Source organism: Phyllopteryx taeniolatus, chromosome 19, assembly GCF_024500385.1.
Source record: "Phyllopteryx taeniolatus isolate TA_2022b chromosome 19, UOR_Ptae_1.2, whole genome shotgun sequence".
NCBI classification, from domain to species: Eukaryota; Metazoa; Chordata; class Actinopteri; order Syngnathiformes; family Syngnathidae; genus Phyllopteryx; species Phyllopteryx taeniolatus.
This window is the reverse complement of record NC_084520.1, coordinates 1,178,667-1,190,890: the sequence shown is the minus strand read 5'-3', so window position 1 is coordinate 1,190,890 and position 12,224 is coordinate 1,178,667. Positions and strand designations below refer to the sequence as shown.

The window sequence follows — 12,224 nt, the reverse complement described above, 5'->3', positions numbered from 1 at the left end:
ATCAAGAAATGAACCATTACTCGAACCAACGGCTGAAGTGTTACAATGCTTCATGAAGTTTCACCTAGTCATCACTAGCACTAAGACACCAATGACAGACACTTTTAGTGACAATGTAACACAAGTTAGTAAGAGTGAAATAGACCCATGTAGTGCAGCATTCTGCTCAGCTTGGCAGGTCAGAGCAGGGCGTGGCTGGTGTTCCAAATTGCCCTGCAAATGTTTGAAAAGGAGTGTTCATAATCCACATAGGAATGTTTTAATGGTGCAGTGTATGCTGCTTGTTCCTGTACGTATTGTTTTCCCTCTGACAGTCTCTGTTGTATATGTTTGTCGTCATGAAGGGGGAAGATGTACTGATAACACGAGCTGGCGTAAAAGCTTTCTTCATTGACGTGAAGTGATTGTTACCCGAGCATGTCGTTGGAGTAAATTACGGAAAAAAACAAAAAAAACTTTGAATCACTTGTGAGACTTTTATTTACACATAAGATAATACAATATTCAGTAAAAAAAAAAAAAAAAAAACTAACCATATCAATAATCATCTGTGTTATTATCTTCGAAGCTCCTTCCTTGATATATAAGATACTATCAGCTGTTTCCTGTACATTATTTTCCTCTTTTGTATTTATTTTGATGAAGTTTGTTTTTGTTCATTGAGAACAGATTCTCATTTTGCAATTCCGACCTGGCAGCAAACAGCAAAAATAAATACCACCAATACATTGACGAGAAACTGTACAGTATGTGATATAGTTACATAATAAATTACAAAATGTATGTCCATTTTAGTCAGGATCACAAGCGGTTGTCCACCTTATCCCAAAGAGTCGATGTTTCTTCACTACTTCAATCCATCGTTTGCTTATTTGATATGCACATCACAAAAAAACAAACAAAACAAAAAAAAACATGGACAAAGCAGCGGTATTGCTTCATTTTAGCATGAGTGCTTATTCTCAACAATTTGACAGAAAGAATATTTTTGACAACTATCAATCCAGTTTTAGGATGAACCACAGCACAGAGACAGCCCTTTAAAGATTTTAAATTAAACCAAGTGTAATGCAGACAGTAGATCACATTTTATGAAACAAACTCAGAAACCTGACGGGGCTCCCTGGTACGGTTTCTAACTGGTTCAGGTCTTATCTCTAGGATCATTTTTTGTAAGTATGGATACATGTTCCTCTGGAACACATGAAATTAAATGTGGGGTGCCCCAGGGGCAATTTTAGGTCCAATACTTTTTTATCTTTATATGGTGACCCGACACACTGCCATACTGGCCGTTTATGACGGACGCTGGATTTTGTTTTCAATATCCAGAACCGTTAGCGTTACGGGCCTAACGAGTTGGAGTTGGCATTCAGTGGTTTCCGTACCACAATATGGACGATCCGTAACATTTGACAGCTCTGGTGTTTTGTTGCATGTGTTTTTAAATCTTCCTTATGAGAGAATCTTTCAGCACAAACTGAGCAGGCAAAAGGTAATTCATGTGTGTGTTTTCTTGTGTGTATTTTTAAGGTCCCTTTCTGAGTAAATCTTTGGCCACAAACTGAACAGGGAAAAGGTTTCTCACCAGTGTGTTTTCTTGTGTGTATTTTTAAGGTTCCTTTCCGAGCAAATTTTTGGCCACACACTGAACAAGCAAAAGGTTTCTCTCCAGTGTGCGTTCTTGTGTGAATTTTTAAATATTCCTTTGTATTGAATCTTTTTCCACAAACTGAACAGGCAAAGGGTATTTCACCAGAGTGTATTCTCGTGTGTATTGTCAAGTTTCCCTTTACAGAGAATCGTTTACCGCAGACTGAGCAGACAAAAGGTTTCTCACCAGTGTGTTTCCGTGTGTGTATTTTTAAGGCCCCGCTCTGAGTGAATCGTTGGCCACAAATGGTGCAAGGAAAAGGTTTTTCTCCAGTGTGTATTCTCCTGTGCCGTTTTACATCGCTCTTATGAGCAAAGGTTTTCCCACACTGTAAACATTTCCAGCAATTTTTGTTAGTGTGACATGTCATATCACCTTTAGAGTCTTTATCATCATCGTTGTGAGGAGAGTGTGACGTGTTGTTACGATTTGATAGTGGAGCTAAGAGGCCGTGTCCTTGTGATCCTCCATAGTTTTCTCCATCACCTTCTGTTTTCATGTGTTGACTGGAGCTGCTGCTTGGACCTCTGTGCTGTTCACTTTGACCATCTTCACTCTTGAAAGGAACACTAGCTGATGCCAACTTGGTGATATCCTCCTCCTCCTCTTCCTTTTTAATGTTGGGGACCTCAGTCGCCTCTTTTTTAATGTAAGGGAGCTCCAATTCCTTTTCCTCTTTAATGTGGGAGGACACTTCATCCTCTAACTCCTCTTTAATGTGGGGGGGCGCTGGGTCCTGCCGCTGAGGACGAAGATCTTCACTGATGTCTGAAAGAAGGAAAAAAAAAAAAAAAGAAAAACTGGTTCGTAAAAACAATTTTGTGTCGAGAGAGATTCGCCTAGGCTCTCACAGCCATTTGTGAAGCGCTGGCCCCGCTTAAGTTAGGCTTTACTTTGACAGAGTAACCGTAGCACATGTCAGGTAAAACTCTAACCACACTTCTTTAAAGCTGCTCTCCCCGCTATGGTCTAAGACACTTAAAATTGACCTAGGTAGAATTAGACGGTCTTGATACGACAGCCAGGACCTGTTATTGGGTTTAAAATTTTAGCCGAAATAACCTTTCAAAAATAGAGCAAAAATAATCAATGGCTGTGTTGATGTTATTAGGTCTGCAAACATTGATAACACTGCACTCATTACTCTTAAAAGAAAATGACATTTTTCTATGCTCAGAAAAAGGTAATTTAATCACCAGATTTTGAAGGGCAAAGCTTCAATTAATAAAAATAAAACTCACAAAAAGGAACTGGGTGTGAAATATCTACTCACTAACAGATGAGATGAAGTGTTCCCTTTGAAATAAAAACCAGACCAGTCCAAAAACATCAGTTCAAGGAGAACATTTGGTTACATTCAGAGTTTTAAAAGATGGTCACTGGAAACCGCCTAAATTGTGAAAATCCAAAGTACAATCAAAAATGAAAAGAAAATTCAATTCAAATGAAAAAGGCATATTTGATTGATCAGATTGAACATTCGTCAACCTTAAAATTTTGAGTTGAGAATAGGCATGGACACAGTTGAGAGAGATCTAGGGCTCAGGCTCTACAGGTAATGATAAACTATTTTATTCGAACCCATTCTCTGGAACTTTCCCCAAGTGGGTTGAGACTTGAGATGTCCTTTTTCCAGTAAAAGCTTGGTTACAGGTCATATGTTTGCAAATAAGCTTTGAGCAAGCAAATAGTTGTAAGACTGTATAGTTACACTTGAGTGACATTTACTTTGGCTCCATCAGGACAGCCATAAGTCCTGTAAATGTGCATAACTGATAAAACTTCACTCGGTGATACTTTTCTGAACATGAATCTGATTAACAATCTAATCATAATTTGTACTATCAATTATACATTCTATTCACTGCATTGTACACTTTTCAGGTTCACGTGTCATGAATTCTATATATTGAATAATACTTTGCTACCAATCGACAATTATGGAATTACGTGGAATGAGTGGAACTGTTTGATGTTGGAATGGTTTGAAATCAATTAAGAAATGTGGAACCCAGAGGTAAATACAAAAAAATATATATTAATTTTGGGCGTTTATTTTAAAATTCGGGGGGGGGGGGGGGGTGAAGAGAAGAGGAATGATCAGAACAGTTTACTTCTGGTTCATTTCGAGGCAGTTCCTGTTCATTTCTGGCCACCTAAACCAAATAACCAAACCCTTCTACCTATATATAGTGCATTTTTACAATGCATGATTTTGCTTCTGCCCATGTGATCAAAACATGAAGTATTATCTGTATTTTGTTAGTTGTTTTAATAATTATTCTGACGTTAAGCACTTTATTTGAACACGCAATCCTTTTTTTTTTTTTTTTTTTTTACTTGCTCTTATTTTGAAATTCACAGCCCTACTTTTATTTAGTAAATGAGAAAACACACAGTTGTGCTCATATGTTTGATTACCCAGGCAGAATTTGTAAGACGGGTACAATTCTTTAAAGATGAAGGACCAGGCGAAACACATTTAATTTTATTCTCACGGGATTCAAATTAAACAGTCAGCATTTCAGAAAAGCATCATCATTAAACATAACCTAACCATAAAGAAATTAATGATGGTTGTTGTTCAGTCATATAAAAAAAACAACAACTATATTTTACAAATTCTGCCAGGGTATTTAAACTGTACATGTATGCAGTCATTCGTACCCCCTGTCATATTGGAATGAAAGTGTTGGCTACACCTTTTTTTATAACCACTAGGTGGCGGTGGCATGTTGGAATGAAAGTGTAGATCTTTTTTATAACCACTAGATGGTTTGCAATTATTAAATTTAATTTAATAAAATAAATAAAATAATTGTATTAAAATTATGTAATTTTAACATTTTAATCACGTGCAACCGATGTACATTCAAATTACCGTAATTTCTCGTGTATAATCGTATATAACAGGACAAGGTCAAATGAATGTAGTCATGATTTTGTCATGTAGTCATGATTTTGATAATCAGCCAAATCCTATCTTTGGCAGGCTGGATTGAAATGATCATAAGGTGTGCAGGCCGTAGTTTGCCTACCCCTGACCTAGATCTTTGATTCCTCTGCCTGTGTAAAACGCCATCTGAAAATAATATATTAACAATAGAAAGTACGTTTTTGTCTTCTCTATTCTTTTTAATTTTTACATTGTGTACGGAAAGCAAGTTGTCCAAGTCCTGAAGGAGGAAAGCAGCCCAAGACCATCACACTACCACCACCATGTATGACTGTTGGTATGATGTTCTTTTTCTGAAATGCTGTGCTACAGTGAGTACGGAAAGTATTCAGACCCCTTAAAATTTTTAACTCTGTTATATTGCAGCCATTTGCTAAAATCATTTAAATAAATTCCCCCCCTCATTGATGAACACACAGCACTCCATATTGACAGAAAAAAACAGAATTGTTGATTTTTTTTGCTGATTTATTAAAAAAAAAAAAAAATAAATCACACAGCCATAAGTATTCAGACCCTTTGCTCAGTATTTAGTAGAAGCACCCTTTTGAGCTAATACAGCCATGAGTCTTTTTGGGAATTATGCAACAAGTTTTTCCACACCTGGATTTTGGGATCCTCTGCCATTCCTCCTTGCAGTTCTGTCAGGGTGGATGGTGAACGTTGGTGGACAGCCATTTTCAGGTCTCTCCGGAGATGCTTAATTGGGTTTAAGTCAGGGCTCTGGCTGGGCCATTCAAGAACAGTCATTGAGTTGTTCTGAAGCCACTCCATTATTTGAGCTGTGTGCTTAGGGTTATTGTCTTGTTGGAAGGAGAACCTTCGGCCCAGTCTGAGCTCCTGAGCACTCTGGAGAAGGTTTTTGTCCAGGAAATCCCTGTACTTAGCCCAATTCATCTTTCCTTCGATGGCAACCAGCTGTCCTGTCCCTGCAGCTGAAAAACAACCCCACAGCCTGATGCTGCCACTGCCATGCGTCAATGTCGGGACTGTATTGGACAGGTGATGAGCAGTGCCTGGTTTTCTCCACACATACTGCTTAGAATTCAGGCCAAAAAGTTGTATCTTGGTCTCATCAGACTAGAGAATCTTATTTCTCACCTTCTTAGAGTCCTTCAGGTGTTTTTTTTTAGCAAACTCCACGCGTAGTTTGGCTTAGTTTTTGGCTTTCATGAGTCTTGCACTGAGGAGAGGTTTCCATCAGGCCACTCTGCCATAAAGCCCCGACTGGTGGAAGGCTGCAGTGATGGTTGACTTTCTTGAACTTTCTCCCATCTCCCGACTGCATCTCTGGAGCGAAGCCACAGTGAACTTTGGGTTCTTCATTACGTTACATTATGTTTTAATATAAGCCGAGGGAGTAGTTCAAACTCCCCTATTGCACAGCAAAACTGTTCCAGCACAAAGGCATACAGATCCACGATTTCATCAAGGCCATGCAGTTGAACAGGACAGGTTTAAAAAGACTTTTGTTCGCCACCGCCGTTGGGCACAAGCACGTCTTCGTGCACGTTCTTTTGTTGGTTTACAGCGCTTTCTTCTTTGCAGTCTGCGGAATTTAGGCATCGAAACTGGGAACAAATGTTTAAATATAAACGATTCCGGGAGAACCGGAATTTAGTCCCAGTTCCAATCGGTTCTCGATGCCCAACCCTACCCAGGAGTGGCTGACCTACAAAGAGAATAGCAATGACTCATCCAGGAGGACACAAAGGAACTCGAGACAACTTCTAAAGAACTGCAGGCCTCCTTTGACCCAGGTAAAGTCAGTGTTCATGACACAACCATAAGGAAGAGACTGCGCGTCCATGGCTAAGGTGAAAACCACTGCTAACGAAAGAGAACAAAGGCTTGTCTTACTTTTGCAAAAAAACATCTGGATGATTCCCAAGATTTTGGGGAGAATATTATATGGACTGACTCGATGAAAGTTGAACTTTCTGGAAGGTGTGTGTCTCATTCCATCTGCAGTAAATGTACAGTGGGTATGGAAAGTATTCAGACCCCCATACATTTTCCAGTGATATTACAGCCATCTTATGAAATCATTAAAGTTGATTTCCTCATTAAATCTACACACAGCACCTCATATTGACAGAAAAAAATGTAACTTAATTCTTGCAGATTTATTAAAAAAGAAAAACTGAAATACCACACAACCATACAGTGGGTACGGAAAGTATTCAGACCCCCTTAAATTTTTCACTCTGTTATAATGCAGCCATTTGGTAAAATTATTTCAGTTCATATTTTTTCCTGACAAATGTACAACCCGAATTCCAATGAAGTTGAGACGTTGTGTCAAACATAAAAACAGAATACAATGATTTGCCAATCATGTTCAACCTATATTTAATTGAATACACAACAAAGACAAGATATTGAATGCTCCAATTGATAAACTTTATTGTTTTTAGCAAACAAACATTAACTTCTACAACACGTTCCCAAAAAGATGGGACAGGTGGCAAAAAAGTTGAGGAATGCTCATCAAACACCTGTTTGGAACATCCCACAGGTGAACAGGCTCATTGGGAACAGGTGGGTGCCGTGATTGGGTAGAAAAGGAGCTTGAAAGTGCGTGAGAAAATAGTCCAACAGTTTAAGGACAATGTTCCTCAACGTACAATTGCAAGGAATTGAGGGATTTCATCATCTTCGGTCCATAATATCATCAAAGGGTTAAGAGAATCTGGAGAAATCGCTGCATGTAAGCGGCAAGACCGAAAACCAGCATTGAATGACCTTCAGGCGGCACTGCATCAAAAACCGACATCAATGTGTAAAGGATATCACCACGTGGGCTCAGGAACCCTTCAGAAAACCAATGTCAGTAAATCCTAGGCTTTACACGATCAGGACTTTTTGGGGCCGATCAACGAGTTTAAAAAAACGATAACCGATTACAAGATGGAGGAATGTGTCTATTTAAATGACCTGTTCATTTACTGTATATACTTGTGTACTTAATTGCTTAAAAATATATATTTACAATAAATAATGTATCTTTGTTCCTCTATTTATGCCAGTGAGGCATAAGTGACAGACAGAACAAATGAATGGTCTTCTATTAGATGGCAGGAAGTAAATACAGTCATTAATGTCTCCACTTTTTGTGACATTTTCATTTGTTGGTGTGCCGTGAGATTTTTCAATTGTAAAATATGTTCCTTGGCTCCATAAAGGTTGGAAATCACTGCTCTCGTCAGATCGTGGATTCTAATCAGTCCGGTCGAAGCAAGAAATAACGGCTGCTAACTTACTGTCATTAAATGACTTTAGTTTTAATTAAATGACTTCACCCACACCGAAACTTTAGAGCATGATTCGACAGAACGGCGGCATGTTTACGTCCAACCGTTCGTGCTACCGCTAGCTTGCTCGGCAAAATAGCGTTTTATTGCCTGCTTGCAAGCCGTATCGTCTTTAAAAGTACGGGAACGTACCTCAAGGGAGCCTTAAACGATCGTCCTCTCCTGTCCTGAGCACGGGTGATCACCAATACACGTTTTCCCCCATTTTGTCCTTATAATACTGTCGGCGCGCTCCACTGTTGTCGTCGTCCCCACGGTAACCAGTGTATCCGGTCGCATTTGAGTTGACAAGATACAGCCCAATGACCGGAAAAAACGGGATACGGAATACAAGATTTTATTGCAGTCGTCTGACAGTCTGCAATCGCGAAAGAGCAAATTTGTCTTGTAGTTTGATCCGGGCATTACGTGTTGTCTGTCCCACACCGCCGAGGCTTTTTTTTTTTAAATAACTTCTTTGGTCATCAGACATTTACAGTACTATGTCAAAAGACACGCAACAAGGTGTCTTTTGCAGTCATTGATTGGATCAGCGAATTATGACATTAAAGCCGATCAGCATTAAATGCTAAATATCGGCCGATACCGATCAGGCCGATAAAATCGGTGTAAAGTCTAGTAAATACAGTTCGGCGCTACTGCCATAAGTGCAACTTAAAACTCTACTATGCAAAGCAAAAGCCATTCATCAACAACACTCAGAAACCCCGCCGGCTGCTCTGGGCCCGAGCTCAGCCAAGATGGACTGATGCAAAGCGGAAAAGTGTTCTGTGGTCCGACGAGTCCACATTTCAAATTGTGGACGTCGTGTCCTCCGGGCCAAAGAAGAAGACAGCCATCCGGACTGTTATGGATGTAAAGTTTAAAAGCCAGCATCTGTGATGGTATGGGGCTGTGTTAGTGCCAATGGCATGGGTAACTTACACATCTGTGAATGTTAAAAGAAAAGGTGATGCAACACAGTGGTAAACATGACCCTGTCCCAGCTTTTTTGGAACGTGTTGCAGCCATAAAATTCGAAGTTCATGATTATTTGCTCAAAACAATAAAGTTGATCAGTTTGAACATGAAATATCTCGTCTTTGTAGTGCACTCAATTAAATATAGGTTGAACATGATTTGCAAATCACTGTATTCTGTTTTTATTTATGTTTAACACAATGTTCCAAATTCTTTGGAATTGGGGTTGTACACACAACATCCCATATTGACAGAAAAAAAAAAAAAAAAAAGAATTGTTGAATTTTTTGCATATTTATTAAAAAAAGAAAACTGAAATATCACACAGCCATAAGTATTCAGACCCTTTGCTGTGACACTCATATATTTAAGTCGGGTGCTGTCCATTTCTTCTGATCATCCTTGAGACGGTTCCACACCTTCATGGGAGTCCAGCTGTGTTTGATGATACTGATTGGACTTGATTAGGAAAGCCACACACCGGTCTATGTAAGACCTTACAGCTCACAGTGCATGTCAGAGCAAATGAGAATCATGAGGTCAAAGGAACTGCCTGAAGAGCTCAGAGACAGAATTGTGGCAAGGCACAGATCTGGCCAAAGTTACAAAAAAAAAAACAATCTGCTGGATTTAAGGTTCCTAAGAGCACAGTAGCCTCCATAATCCTGAAATGGGACAACAAGAACCCTTCCTCGAGCTGACAAATGGGCACCTCGGGCACCAAGGGGTGGTTGAGCAAACATCGGCACCCCTGTATGTCCCTGGCGGCCATGTAACTCTACACACATGAAGACAATCGGACAGTTTTTGTGACCTTTTATTATTACCGTTGGAATGTATTCCCTAAATCGGTGAGAAGTGAACGTACCTGCTGCTTGTGAGCCAACTCGAGTCTGCTTGCAAACAGCCAGAGTTTTAAATTGGGGCTCGTTCTCCTCTTTTCGTCCACAAAGTTCCTCCTCGAATTTTGCCGTCTTTCTCGCGCACATTTTGCACACGACACTCGCAACACCGGATCTCTGCGTAGCGATGTGCCGATTACAAACGCGTCTCTTTGTTAGCAAGGTAAACTAAGCCGAACATTCAAGCTTCAAGATGCACCGACAAGAGTTTACCCAAGGCCTAGATTTCAAAAATTATATTTTAGTACAGTAAAGTAGTGAAGGACGTCTTGGGTTTAGTCCGTACTAATCCAGAAGGGTTTAGTGAACCGCGTGGGGTCGTTTCGTGGGAGGAAAAAAAAAAGAAATAAAAAAAAAAAAAAAAAAAAGAAGAACACAAGCGCGGAGATGCGTTATTAGAATCCTACTCGCGTTCTTGGCAAGACACACCCCGCTGCAACATGATTGGCTCCTGCGTCAACGCGTCAGCCGACGGTGTATGGCAAGTCCAATGGGTCAAACTTTAATAATGCGGACTTTCGAATCGACAAAAAAAAAAAAAAAAAAGTCTCATCTGTTCCATAAATGCGTATTATTAATCAACGCGAAACATAAAAAGTCAATCACCAGGGTGTGAAATACACACGCAAACATTCAGTGTCATTACAGAAATAAATTATATGGAGTACATAACTCAAATTGTACGTGCTTTCACATTCGTGGGGTGTCTAATAGACCTAATGTATCGCTTGCCTTCATTTTCACAACTGCAAAACAGTGTTTTTTTTTTTATGAGTGTATTGACATTTACGAATATGCCATTTAGCCAATAGTGTAATGAGATTAATAATATAAAACAGTTTTTTTTTTGTTTGTTTGTTCACAGGTGCAGTTGATGAAGCCAAACGACATATGTTCCAAGTAAAGAGAAAGATTTTGTTCTTCACAGAAGAGAATCAAACTATAACTATCTTTCCATAAATGGGCAGAGAGTGGGCAATTTCAAAAGAAATGAAATATATTTTCAGGGGATTCTTCACAAATACAGCAGTTATCAATGTCTTTTATGAACCCTTGTAGAAAAATTTTTCATGGGGAAAACCTCTGAATTTTTTTTTTAAAGGATTCTTCTTTCATTCATAAAATTCCAAATTGAGAATAGGTTCTTGGGCCCCCTCCTAGTTCTTCCGTGTTTTCCGATATTTGGCATGTGTAGGTACCACACTGTCGCCCTCTGCTGGCCAACAAGAACACTGTTCTTCTCGGTGACAACTTCCGCCAATGCAAATCAAATATGCAGGCCATTTTTGGATTTGTGTCCCGTGTTAGATTCTATTTTTGTTTTAGAAATGAAAATTGAAAATCAAACCGTTATTTAACTTTTCCTTAGTTGTTCCAGACGACAAAAAGAAAATCAAGGTGTATTTCTTTTTCCATTTTAAAATGCAAATCAAATGCTTTTGCTTTGCATAGTAGAGTTTTAAGTTGCACTTACGGATGTAGCGCCGAACTGTATTTACTGACATTGGTTTTCTGAAGTGTTCCTGAGCCCATGTGGTGATATCTTTTACACATTGATGTCGGTTTTTGATGCTGTGCCGCCTGAGGGATCGAAGGTCACGGGCATTCAATGTTGGTTTTCGGCCTTGCCGCTTCCATGCAGTGATTTCTTCAGATTCTCTGAACCTTTTGATGATACTATGGACCGTAGATGATGAAATCCCTCAATTCCTTACAATTGTACGCTGAGGAACGTTGTCCTTAAACTGGTCGACTATTTTGTTACACACTTGTTCACAAAGAGGTGACTGAGCAATTCAGGGAGGCTCCTTTTCTACCCAATCATGGCACCCACCTGTTCCCAATGAGCCTGTTCACCTGTGGAATGTTCCAAACGGGTGTTTGATGAGCATTCCTCAACTTTCTCAGTCTTTTTTTCCACCTGTCCCAGCTTTCGAAGTTAATGATTATTTGCTAAAAACAATCAAGTTTATCAGTTTGAACATGAAATATCTTGTCTTTGTAGTGTATTCAATTAAATATAGGTTGAACATGATTTGCAAATCATTGTATTCTGTTTTTATTTATGTTTAACACGTCCCAACTTCATTGGAATTGGGGTTGTAAATGGAATAGTCCCAAAATGGTTCAGGTCCTACCTGGAGGAAAGGAGTTATTTTGTAACCCTTGGACGTGTTCAATTTCATTGAATGGCAATGACCTATGGGGTCCCTCAAGGATCAGTTCTTGGACCGCTCCTGTTCAGCCTGTGTATGCTACCCTTGGGTCAAATTCTTTAGAACTTTAATTTTGACTATCATAGCTATGCAGATGACACAGTTACATCTAGCAGTGTCTCCAGATGAGTGCGGTTCAATTGAGGTGTCGTGTCACTGTCTAAAACAGATAAATATCTGGATGAGCCAAAATTGTATGAATCAATCTGTATGATGGTGATA

General features: G+C 39.4%; 1 protein-coding gene across 1 annotated transcript; it reads right to left on the bottom strand.

Annotated features, from left to right (window-relative positions):
- Positions 1-304: 304 nt before the first annotated feature.
- On the bottom strand, positions 305-10,319 carry LOC133469515 (oocyte zinc finger protein XlCOF20-like). Its single transcript, XM_061756694.1, has 2 exons — positions 9,753-10,319; positions 305-2,422 (listed from the first exon to the last, which is right to left on the bottom strand). The coding sequence occupies exons 1-2, from the start codon at positions 9,871-9,873 to the stop codon at positions 1,344-1,346; spliced, it is 1,200 nt and encodes a 399-aa protein (XP_061612678.1). The 5' UTR covers positions 9,874-10,319; the 3' UTR covers positions 305-1,343.
- Positions 10,320-12,224: the final 1,905 nt, after the last annotated feature.

Excerpts from the sequence above, each read along its gene's own strand:
- LOC133469515 (XM_061756694.1), bottom strand. The coding sequence starts at position 9,873 with ATGTGCGCGAGAAAGACGGCAAAATTCGAGGAGGAACTTTGTGGACGA. Across the intron at positions 2,423-9,752 it reads AGTTGGCTCACAAGCAGCAG|ACATCAGTGAAGATCTTCGT; the intron begins GTACGTTCACTT and ends TCCTTCTTTCAG.